We start from the raw sequence: 13,001 nt of genomic DNA, 5'->3' as shown, positions 1-13,001 counted from the left end.
TTACAGGATGTACATTTTCCTTTTGAAATTGAATATAGAAAGTGGTGTGTTTGTGTATATACAGTACCAGTCAACTTGACACATCTACTCATTCCAGGGGTTTTCTTTGTTTACTATTGTTTCTGCATTGTAGAATAATAGTCAAGACATCAACTTTGAAATAACACATGGAATCATGTAGTAACCAAAAAAGTGTAAACAAATTAAAATATATTTGAGCCACCCATTGCCTTGATGACAGCTTTGCACACATTTGGCATTTTATCAATCAGCTTCATGAGGTAGTCACCTGGAATGCATTTCAATTAACAGGTGTGCCTTGTTTAAAAGTTAATTTGTGGAATTTCTTTCCTTATTAATGAGTTTGAGCCAATCAGTTGTTTTGTGACAAGGTGTGGGTGGTATACAGCAGAACCCTATTTGGTAAAAGACCAAGTCCATATTATGGCAAGAACAGCTCAAATAAGCAAAGACAAGGCCTGCTGCAAAGAAACCACAAGTAAAGGACACAAATAATAAAAAGAAGAGACTTGCTTTGACCAAGAAACACGAGCAATGGACATTAGATCGTTGGAAATTTGTCCTCGGTCTGGAGTCTTTTTGAGATTTTTGGTTCCAACTGCCAATGCTTTGTGAGACACAGAGTAGGTGAACAGATGATCTCCGCATGTGTGGTTCCCACGCTGAAGCATGGAGGAGGAGGTGTGTGGGTGTGCTTTTCTGGTGACACTGTCAGTGATTTATTTAGAATTCAAGGCACACTTAACCAGCATGGTTACCACAGCATTCTGCAGTGATACGTGCCATCCCATCTGGTTTGCGCTTAGTCCCACTTATTTGTTTTTCAACAGCACAATGACCCAAAACACAACTCCAGGCTGTGTAAGGGCTATTTGACCAAGGAGAGAGATGGAGTATTGCATCAGATGACCTGGCCTCCACAATCACCAGACTTTTTTTTCTGGTTTACTACATGATGTGTTATTTCATAGTTTTTTTATTGTCTTCACTATTATTCTACAATGTAGAAAATAGTCAAAGAAAAACCCTTGAATGAGTAGGTGTCCAAATGTTTCACTGGTACTGTCTATATAGTGTCAGCTCATTCATGCAGACTAACCCAGTGGTTTCAAACACACAAAAATGAATATTTAGCTTCCACCACAGAAACAAATCACTCTCTCTATGACACGCACAGTCACTAATGGGATGGCTGTGAACTGTGATGGCCTGTGGGCATGTTGACATGGTTGTCTGCAAATCCTCACCTAATTTCTGTAATTATTCATCTCTCAGGAGGGCCAACATAGGACAGTGGTTATGTAAACCCTTTCGTGACTCCCTGACTGTTTAGTGACAACTGTCTGAGACTCCTGTGAACGAAACCCCTGTGAACGAAACAAACAACTCTTACTATTCTAGTCCAATGTCCCATTTTCAGGACCCTGTCTTTCAAAGATAATTTGTAAAAATCAAAATAACTTCACAGATCTTCATTGTAAAGGGTTTAAATACTGTTTCCCATGCTTGTTCAATTAACCATAAACAATTAATGAACATGCACCTGTGGAACGGTTGTTAAGACACTAACAGCTTACAGATGGTATGCAATTAAGGTCACAGTTATGACAACTTAGGATACTAAAGTGGCCTTTCTACTGACTCTGAAAAACACCAAAAGAAAGATGCCCAGGTAACATCTCACAGCAAGAACTGGCTAATCTGGTGCAGTCCATGAAGAGGAGATGCACTGCAGTACTTATTAATGCAGCTGGTGTCCACACTTTTGATTGGGACACATTATTCAGTTTCTGTTAGTCACATGTCTGGGGAACTTGTTCAGTTTGTCTCAGTTGTTGAATCTTGTTATGTTCATACAAATATTTACACATGTTAAGTTTGCTGAAAATAAACGCAGTTGACAGTGAGAGGACGTTTCTTTTTTTTTTTTGCTGATTTTACATAGACATGTATGTATGAGTTACACACTGTAACAAGCGTGTGTGTGCTTGCATACGTGTATATGCTTATGTGGCCTTGTTGACACTAGAGCAGTCCATGTGCTCTGAAGGAAAGTGTGTTTTGTTTTTCCCAGTCCTAGTCCCATGGGTTCTGGCCAGATTTGTGTCTTTATGATTTGTTAGTCAATGGGTACAAGCATGGGACAGGACATGGGACTTTCCACGATGACCATGGTTGGTTTTACTGCAGGCTCCCATGACGTAGAGGGGTGACTGTCCGTGACCCTAGTCCCTCTGTTCAGTGGACTGGAGTCAGCAAGCCAGGAAAAGCTGAGAGGAAGCTTTGCTCAATGTGGGCTTCCCTTCTCAAACCAGTGCAGCGGGACAACCAAAATTCTGTTATTTTAGAATATGTGGACATCTATAAGTACCTAGGTGTCTGGCTAGACTGCAAACTCTCCTTCCAGTCTCATATCAAACATCTCCAATCCAAAATCAAATCTAGAGTCGGCTTTCTATTTCGCAACAAAGCCTCCTTCACTCACGCCGCAAAACTTACCCTAGTAAAACTGACTATCCTACCGATCCTTGACTTCGGCGATGTCATCTACAAAATAGCTTCCAATACTCTACTCAGAAATGCAGTTTATCACAGTGCCATCCGTTTTGTTACTAAAGCACCTTATACCACCCACCACTGCGACCTGTATGCTCTAGTCGGCTGGCCCTCGGTACATGTTCGTCGCCACACCCACTGGCTCCAGGTCATCTACAAGTTCATGCTAGGTAAAGCTCCGCCTTATCTCAGTTCACTGGTCACGATGGCAACACCCACCCGTAGCACGCGCTCCAGCAGGTGTATCTCACTGATCATCCCTAAAGCCAACACCTCATTTGGCCACCTTTCCTTCCAGTTCTCTGCTGCCAGTGACTGGAACGAACTGCAAAAATCTCTGAAGTTGGAGACTTTTATCTCCCTCACCAACTTTAAACATCTGCTATCTGAGCAGCTAACCGATCGCTGCAGCTGTAAATAGTCCATCGGTATATAGCCCACCCAATTTATCTACCTCATCCCCATACTGTTTTTATTTTATTTACTTTTCTGCTCTTTTGCACACCAGTATCTCTACCTGCACATGTTCATCTGATCATTTATCACTCCAATGTTAATCTGCTAAATTGTAATTATTCACTCCTATGGCCTATTTATTGCATACCTCCTCATGCCTTTTGCACACAATGTATATAGATTTCTTTTTCCCTACTATGTTATTAACTTGTTTATTGTTTACTCCATGTGTAACTCTGTGTTGTTGTCTGTTCATACTGCTATGCTTTATCTTGGCCAGGTCGCAGTTGCAAATGAGAACTTGTTCTCAACTAGCCTACCTGGTTAAATAAAGGTGAAATAAATAAAATAAAATACAATTTTTAATAGATTTGTATCTAACACTCCGTTTCTTGTCTTTTTGTATATTTTGAGTGTACTGTATCTAGCTAATGTTAGCTACAGAGTTAGGCCTATATGTTGTTTTTTTAAAATTGGAAACATTCTTCTCAACAAAGTGGATGTTTGACTCTGATTTGGATAGGAAACTGTTATTATCTACCCAACCAGGTGACTTGAAAGCTGATTTGATAAGGACCCTCAGATCCTCAAAGTTCTGCAGCTGCACCATTGAGAGAATCTTGACTGGCTGCATCACCGCTTGGTATGGCAATTGCCTGGCATCCGACCATAAGGCGCTACAGATACAGAGGGTAGCGCATACGGCCCAGTACATCACTGAGGCCGAGCTCCCTGACATCCAGGAACTCCATACCAGGCGGTGTGAGAGGAAGTCCCTAAAAATTGTCAGACTCCAGCCACCCAAGTCACAATTTATTTTATTTATTTTTATTTCACCTTTATTTAACCAGGTAGGCTAGTTGAGAACAAGTTCTCATTTACAACTGCGACCTGGCCAAGATGAAGCATAGTAGTGTGAACAGACAACACAGAGTTACACATGGAGTAAACAATAAACAAGTCAATAACACAGTAGAAAAAAAGAAAACAAAGAGTCTATATACATTTGTGTGCAAAAGGCATGAGGAGGTAGGCGAATAATTACAATTTAGCAGATGAACACTGGAGTGATAAAGGATCAGATGGTAATGTGCAGGTAGAGATACTGGTGTGCAAAAGAGCAGAAAAGTAAATAAATAAAAACAGTATGGGGATGAGGTAGGTAAATTGGGTGGGCTATTTACCGATGGACTATGTACAGCTACAGCGATCGGTTAGCTGCTCAGATAGCAGATGTTTAAAGTTGGTGAGGGAGATAAAAGTCTCCAACTTCAGCGATTTTTGCAATTCGTTCCAGTCACAGTCACAATCTCTGCTACCACGCGGCAAATGGTACCGGATCGCCGATTTTGGGATCAAAAGGCTCTTGAACAGATTCTATCCCCAAGCCATAAGACTGCTGAGCAGTTAATCAAATGGCTACCCTGACTAAACTCAGCAAAACAATAAACATCTCACTGTCAACTGTGTTTATTTTCAGCAAACTTAACATGTGTAATTACTTGTATGAACATAACAATATTCAACTGAGACAAACTGAACAAGTTCCACAGACATGTGATTAACAGAAATTAAATAATGTGTCCTTGAACAAAGGTGGGTCAAAATCAAAAGTAACAGTCAGTAGCTGGTGTGGCCACCAGCTGCATTAAGTACTGCAATGCATCTCCTCCTCATGGACTGCACCAGATTTGCACGTTCTTGCTGTGAGATGTTACCACACTCTTCCACCAAGGCGGCTGCAAGTTCCCGGACATTTCTGTGGGGGGGGGGGGAAATGGCCCTGGCCTTCACACTCCGATCCAACAGGTCCCAGACGTATAAACACCATGGGACCTCGCTGCCATCATACCGCTTAGGAAGGAGACGCATTCTGTCTCCTAGAGATTAACATACTTTGGTGCGAAAAGTGCAAATCAATCCCAGAACAACAGCAAAGGACCTTGTGAAGATGCTGGAGGGAACCTGTACAAAAGTATCTATATCCACAGTAAAACGAGTCCTATATCAACATAACCTGAATGGCCGCTCGGCAAGGAAGAAGTCACTGCTCCAAAACCGCCATAAAATAGCCCGACTACGGTTTGCAACTGCACATGGGACAAAGATTGTACTTTTTGGAGAAATGTCCTCTGGTCTGATGACACAAAAATAGAACTCTTTGGCCATAATGACCATCATTATGTTTGGAGGAAAAAGGGTGAGGCTTGCAAGCCGAAGAAGACCATCCCAACTGTGAAGCACGGGGGTTGCAGCATCATGTTGTGGGGGTGCTTTGCTGCAGGAGGGACTGGTGCACTTCACAAAATAGATGGCATCATGAGGGGGAAAATTATGTGGATATATTGAAGCAACATCTCAAGACATCAGTCAGGAAGTTAAAGCTTGGTCGCAAATGGGTCTTCCAAATGGACAATGACCCCAAGCATACTTCCAAAATTGTGGCAAATGGCTTAAGGACCACAAAGTCAAGGTATTGGAATGGCTATCACAAAGCCCTATCCTCAATCCAATTGAAAAATTGTGGGCAGAACTGAAAAAGTGTGTGCGAGCAAGGAGGCCTACAAACCTGACTCAGTTACACCAGCTCTGTCAGGAGGAATGGGCCAAAATTCACCCAACTTATTATGGGAAGCTTGTTGAATGCTACCCAAAATGTTTGACCCAAGTTAAACAATTTAAAGGCAATGCTACCAAATACTAATTCAGTGTATGTAATGTGATGAAAGAAATAAAAGCTGAAATCAATCATTCTATCAACTATTATTCTGACATTTCACATTCTTAAAATAAAGTGGTGATCCTAACTGACCTAAGACAGTGAATTTTTCTCTGATTAAATTGTGAAAAACGGAGTTTAAATGTATTTGGCTAAGGTGTATGTAAACTTCTGACATCGACTGTATATGTTTGAGTCACTCAGATGGTGTAGCACGAAATTAGTTTTAAAACAGCACATTTTCTAAAGTTTTTGGTCAGAGAGCGCACCATTGGCCACGCCCACCACTTAAGCCCCATTTTGATCCAGAAAAAGCCTTGTTATGATACAGCAGGTGAGTTTTTGTTTTCTCTAATGCTTTCTTTTGCCATCCTTTTTCTTTATGTTGTGCTCGATGATGTCAAAATGGAATGTAAGTAGGACGTTGGTACAGTATAACTGAGGAATATAATTGTAATAAGAGTACAACTGAGGAATCTCCGACACTTTTCCTGTATTATTTAGTACATGTGGGTTGTTGGGAGGAGCTCTGCCCCGTCTTGTTTACTATCTCAATTATTCATCCATAGCTCTTAAAAAATAACTTAATCTATTAAATATACAAGCAAAATCTATAAATAAACATCATTAATGTTTAATTTTCTGTGCTCAGGCGCTCTCAGCTGTATGTCATTTGGGAAAGGCAATATCACCATTTGTTGGGTTAAGAATTTTGAATTGATTGAATCCAATGTTAATGTGATGAAGGTCTTTAATTGCACTGTGGCTAGTGGGTAGCTTACATAACACTTATGTACCGGAAAATGGGCTTACGTAAGAGTTCCCTTTTTCCAAAGCTAGGTCGAGGTGCTGTTCCACAATACCATCTCCAGGGCTGTTTTTATTACCAGACATACGGTAGGGGAGGCTTACCTTAATCGGTTATGGAACATTAAATGATGTCTGCACACCCCAAGCACACAGATCTGATTAAATATGTCTCCCTTATCGCCTAATCCCGTTAACCCCCCTCCCACACACACACACTTTTAATACAGTAGCATTTAACCAAGACATATGATATGGAACAATTTTGATCATATTTGTTTCTGCAGAAATAAATATATGTAAAATCCTCTTCTTCTAATCTGGAGGGAGATCCACATAATCTGACTGGGGAATGCGGCCAGGTTCTGCTTCTAAGCCAAATCCCTGCACTGCACCATGGGATTAGGGCCCCTGGGGTAGCTTGGAGTGTGACCTGCTGAGGAGAGTCAGGGAGATGGGGCTCCTGGAGAGGGGAGGGTGTTTGATCGTGAGGAACCCTTATGCACATCCCCTTTGCAATTAGAACAATAAGGTTATAAATGTCATGGGCATGTGTCTTGTACAATTGTCAGTATCAATTCTGAATTACTTGAATGTCTGAATGACATGTTTCTCATATGCCTGACTGCCCTTGTTTGTGGTGAAGGTGGTGTTCCATGACGTGGGGGTCCTGAGCCAGAAGCTCTTCCCCATCGTGGAGGCCATGCAGAAGCACTTCAGCGCCGGCTCCGGGGCCTACTATAGTGACGCCATCTTCTTCCTGTCAGTGGCCATGCACCACATCATGCCCGCAGGTAAGAGTTACTTTATTTACAAAGCCAAATCTGAATGATGTTTCACGTTTTCATAGGTATTTACTGTATGTTCCACTGCACAGTTGATACCATCAGAAGAAGATATCATTACCGTTTAAAACTATGAAGTTAAGTGTCACTCACTATATTAGTTGGGTGTGCTTTGCTCCCGAGGTCTGTATCAGATGTTTACTACTATTTTTACTTTGGATGACTCACAGAAAGTACCCCGAAGTCTATCCCAAGGTGACCAGCTCAATCTGAAGTTCTGTGCTTGGTGGATGACTAATCTAGCTAGCCTGGGTGCCAGTCTGTTTCTGTTCTCTTGCCAACTCCTTATGGAATTCTCATGCAAAATGGTTTGGATTGACAATGGAGTAGGCAAAAGCACAAACCGATCTTGGGACCAGGATAATCTGCCCTAATGGAGTCAGAATCCCAGAAGGCTGTGTAGAGTAGAGATAGCTAGCTGTCTGTGTCTCTCTCTTTGTCTGTGTGCACAATGGTTTTTTTCCTCAGCCTCTCTCTAAAGGCCGATTTATACCTGACGTAGACGAATGATTCGAAGCGCAGTGTTGCAATGTCGTAGCTCCTTGTAGTGCGCTCTGACATTCAACATACTGCCGTGCCACATGAAAATTGTAATGCGCTGTATAATTCCTTGTGCAGCCGTGTAGGCAATTACAGCTCGCTTGGTTCCTTGATCTGATCTGAGGCTATGCATCAAAGTAGCCTCATTTGCATTTTTTAAACAAATATAATCTCAGCGTCTGTTCAAGCAATAACCCCCCAAAAATTGGATCCTTATTATAGTCCCCACAAAAGTTGTTTTTTATTTAGAAGTAATAACTAGTGATTCCAGGCTATTGATAAAAACAGCTGCGAGATATGTGCTTTTCCTCCGTGACTATTCATTGCTGATATGGGAGTTAATACTGAAGCAGCATATCAAAGGGGAATAACATGGTAGGTTACACTGGGAAATATATTCATATTTAATTATGAATCAGATTATTTCAAATGGCGATGTGGGAAGAAAATCAACTTCAAAATCACTTTATTTTCAAGATTGATGTTTCGGTTTAGCTTTGCATTAAATAAACCTATTTTGCATTGATAACCAAATATAATCTCAGCGACTGTTCAATCAATAAACCAAACATTGTAGCCTGATTAGAATCCCCCCCCAAAAATATGTTTAGAAGTGATAACATTATTCTAGGCTATTTTGAAACGTAAAATCAGATGCTGTGTGCTTCTGGGGCAGCAGGTAGCCTAGTTGTTAAAGCGTTGGACTAGTAACCGAAAGGTTGCAAGATCGAATCCCTAAACTGACAAGGTAAAAATCTGTCGTTCTGCCCCTGAACAAGGCAGTTAACCCACGGTTCCTAGGCCGTCATTGACAATAAGAATTTGTTATCAAATCAAATTGGGATAATATTATAGGTTACACTGTCAAATATACTGTAAGAATATTATTTAATTATAAATTGTATTATTTCACATGGAGATGTCCAAAGCGAAAAGGCTAGCTAGCGTGCAGTGTTTATCCAACTTGCTAGCAAGGGAAGACAATTAGAGGGACACTTATTTTTCTTTCACCACAAATGAGAAGACAACAAGAAAACCTCTGTCGCCCCCTTTTGAATGTTTCTATTTGGGAGTCTGGACCGGTGAGGTATCATGCTACCAAAAGGTGAATGTTGTTTTAAAAAATCTGACTCCACCCAGCGCATGCAAGTTCGTAGATCTCAGCACATGAATCTTTGTAGTAGAGGGTGTAACCCTCAGTGAGTCATGACTTGATTAGTGAGTGGGCACAGATGGGCTCTCGGATGAGAGACTGAGGAGTGTTTTGCAAATACTCTCACTCTCTTTATCTCTCACATGCTCAAATACACTCATACATTCTCATTCAATTTCACACACATTCACTCACTCTCTCGTATTTATACCCCTTGACTTATTCCACATTTTGTTGTGTTACAGCCTGAATTCAAAATCTACACACAGTACCCCATAATGACAAAGTGAAAACATGACTTCACCATATGTCATAAGATCAGTCAGTCAGTTGTCCATTTAGGTCGTAGGAAGCAAAGTTTCAGTGTAAACATGACCCAAAGTGCCTTTAGTAAATGCACCAGAAACACAAGCCTTGGATTCCAAGAAATCCTGAATTCCTATAAGAAGAAACATCCGGGAGAAGATTGCAGCTTGACATTTGCAGACTTCACGGACTGGTGGAAGAGCTTTTTTTTCTTTTTCTCAATACTTTTTTGTCATTCACACTAGACTGGTCAACAACACATCGCTCAAGGCTCAGTCAAAGAGGTCTGAAGAAAAAATGCAGGCATGAAACACACTCAAAGGAATCAAACGAGGTCTGAGAGAGGAATGATTAAGAATGAATGTGCTGTGTTCCTCTGTCTGATCTGTTGTCACTCTGAGCTTTCACATCTGCCCAGTCAATTTACTGCTTGCCCTTTCAAATAGCAATTGAAGGCTAACGTAAGGTTGAATAGATGTTTTTTCTGTCCATGTTTTCTGCAATTCTCGCTTCAGATTCACCAAGTAGCTTTTCCTTCGTCAGAGGAATTGTTATATCTTCAGAGGGACTGCTGGAGTTTTCACTTCACTTGAAGATAGGCAGTTTGTGTGATTGTGAATGTGATTTTGTGTGTGTGGACCTTATATTTTCTGCACAGTTGAGTGATCACTAGAATTGCCACAAACGGAGATGTGAGGGAAAGTGGGTCAAGTGCAGTTATTTTATTTATCGTTTTGATGTTTATCATTTATATGAAAGTGTTCCAGCTGTTTTGGAAAAGATGTAGCTCTCTGTGGGGGCTATAGATGATTTGTGTTAGGCTTTCTCCCTCTTACCCCAGCCATACGAACTGTTCATTACTCCAACCATACAGAACACTATGGGTAGCATGAGGCAATGCAAATGGGGAAAAATGGCAACCTTGACATTCCAGGTCACAACAATTTCATCATACAATACTGTCACTTGTCAAACATTCAACTCCAAAGTGACTCACAAGTTTGTACAGTGAGGGACTGATCAACAGCCTAAATCAAATCAAATGCTATTCGTCACATGCTTCGTGAACAACAGGTTTAGATTAACAGTGAAATGCTTACTTACGGGCTCTTTGTCAATAATGCAGAAAGAAAGAAAATAGAAAAATAATAAATGTAATAATAAATACACAATGAGTAACGATAACTTGGCTATATACACAGGGTACCAGTACTGAATCGGTGTGAAGGGGTTGTCACGACTTCCGCCGAAGTCGGCTCCTCTCCTTGTTTGGGCGGTGTTCGGCGGTCAACGTCACCGTCTTTCTAGCCATCGCCGCTCCATTTTTCATGTATCCATTTGTTTTGTCTTGTTCCATGCACACCTGGTTTTCATTCCCCAATCAATCTATATGTATTTATTCCTCTGTTCCCCATCATGTCTTTGTGTAAGATTGTTTGTGTTACGTGTGTATTGTTAACACGCCAGACTGGCTTGTTTTTTCCATGTTATTTTTCACGAAGATGTTTATTGTTAAACTTTGCAGTTAGCCTTCAAAATAAAACTATGTCATTGACAATGATACAAATAGTAGAATTATGCCATAATTGAATAGATCATGCTAAATGAGTTCGGAATGTTATATAAAATCAACAAAAGACAATTTGTTAATTTGACAAATCTGTTGAAATCACACTGGATGTGTTATACTTTAGAATTGCATTGGGGGCATACTTATTTCACCATACAGCTTTACCTATGGATTCTATGGATATCCCGGGTTTCGGCACCAAATTTTAGATTTATTTGCATATGTAATTGTATTGGGTTGTGTTGAATTACGCTTTTTGACTGCAAGTCCCAGAATGCCTTGCGAGAGGAATGAGCGATAACGCGCCAATTATGTGCAGGTGCGAGTGATTGTAGCTGACTTTCCGACAGCATCTTACCTGCATTGCTCTGTACCAAAACAATTGTTGTTAAATGTAACGTAAACAAGTATTCTTACTAAAAGAAGCTTTCGTATCAAACCCGACATCCCGAGTCATTAATTTGAAGTTAGTTAATGTAAAATTTGGTGCCGAAACCCGGGATATGAGCTGCGACGAAGAAGTGGCTGAAATGGTTGAGGAGGAACGTCGGCATGAAGCAGAAAGAATGAGACGAAAGCGGGGTACCATTCGAGGCGCAACAACACGGATTTTGAATCAGATTGACGTGGAAATATCCAAGTCAAATCCGGATACCGATCACTTGAGTACATTGTTGGAATTGTAATCAGCTAAGGAGGACAGTTTGTTTGAACTCGATCGTGGAATTGAACAGTTAACGCCATTGGACGGATTGGAGGCAGAGATTGCATGCATGGAGGATTATAAAGAGCGCATTATCATGCTGAAGAGTCGTGCACAAAGAGTGATAACGAAGAAACAGGACGTCAATCCACTACCAGCCCGGGTGAGTGACGCTAACTCAGTAAGGCTACCGAAGTTGATCATTGAGAAATTCTATGGAGATGTCAGTATGTGGCAGGAGTTTTGGAGCCAGTATGAGACTGCTATTCACAACAATGATTCACTGTGTAAAAAAGAGAAGTTTATCTATTTGAAAACATATCTCACTGGACCAGCTGCAAAGGCAGTAGCAGGATGTTAACAGACAGTAACTATGATAATGCAATCACTCTACTCAAGAGCAGATTTGGAAGGAAAGACCTTGTGATTAGTGCTCATATGTCAAAGCTGCTGAATCTCACACGTGTGAAGAAATCCTCTGATCTAAATGCATTGAGGCAGCTACACTGCGTTGCGAAAGTATTCGGCCCCCTTGAACTTTGCGACCTTTTGCCACATTTCAGGCTTCAAACATAAAGATATAAAACTGAATTTTTTTGTGAAGAATCAACAGCAAGTGGGACACAATCATGAAGTGGAACGACATTTGTTGGATATTTCAAACTTTTTTAACAAATCAAAAACTGAAAAATTGGGCGTGCAAAATGATTCAGCCCCCTTAAGTTAATACTTTGTAGCGCCACCTTTTGCTGCGATTACAGCTGTAAGTCGCTTGGGGTATGTCTCTATCAGTTTTGCACATCGAGAGACTGAAATTTTTTCCCATTCCTCCTTGCAAAACAGGTCGAGATCAGTGAGGTTGGATGGAGAGCATTTGTGAACAGCAGTTCTCAGTTCTTTCCACAGATTCTCGATTGGATTCAGGTCTGGACTTTGACTTGGCCATTCTAACACCTGGATATGTTTATTTTTGAACCATTCCATTGTAGATTTTTCTTTATGGTTTGGATCATTGTCTTGTTGGAAGACAAATCTCCGTCCCAGTCTCAGGTCTTTTGCAGACTCCATCAGGTTTTCTTCCAGAATGGTCCTGTATTTGGCTCTATCCATCTTCCCATCAATTTTAACCATCTTCCCTGTCCCTGCTGAAGAAAAGCATGCCCAAACCATGATGCTGCCACCACCATGTTTGACAGTGGGGATGGTGTGGTCAGGGTGATGAGCTGTGTTGCTTTTACGCCAAACATAACGTTTTGCATTGTTGCCAAAAAGTTCAATTTTGGTTTCATCTGACCAGAGCACCTTCTTCCACATGTTTGGTGTGT

At 41.0% G+C, this 13,001-nt stretch overlaps 1 protein-coding gene across 1 annotated transcript in view; it reads left to right on the top strand.

Annotated features, from left to right (window-relative positions):
* xxylt1 (xyloside xylosyltransferase 1) overlaps nucleotides 1–13,001 on the top strand; it is a 100,255-nt gene that overhangs the window by 3,947 nt on the left and 83,307 nt on the right. Inside the window, exon 3 of the mRNA XM_024423175.2 lies at nucleotides 7,206–7,353. Within this exon, the coding sequence (XP_024278943.1) occupies nucleotides 7,206–7,353 (148 nt within the window). The remainder of the gene's footprint in view (nucleotides 1–7,205; nucleotides 7,354–13,001) is intronic.

This window comes from Oncorhynchus tshawytscha, linkage group LG06 (assembly GCF_018296145.1).
Source record: "Oncorhynchus tshawytscha isolate Ot180627B linkage group LG06, Otsh_v2.0, whole genome shotgun sequence".
Taxonomy (NCBI): domain Eukaryota; kingdom Metazoa; phylum Chordata; class Actinopteri; order Salmoniformes; family Salmonidae; genus Oncorhynchus; species Oncorhynchus tshawytscha.
The sequence above is the reverse complement of the archived record's forward strand: the minus strand, read 5'-3'. Positions and strand labels throughout refer to the sequence as shown.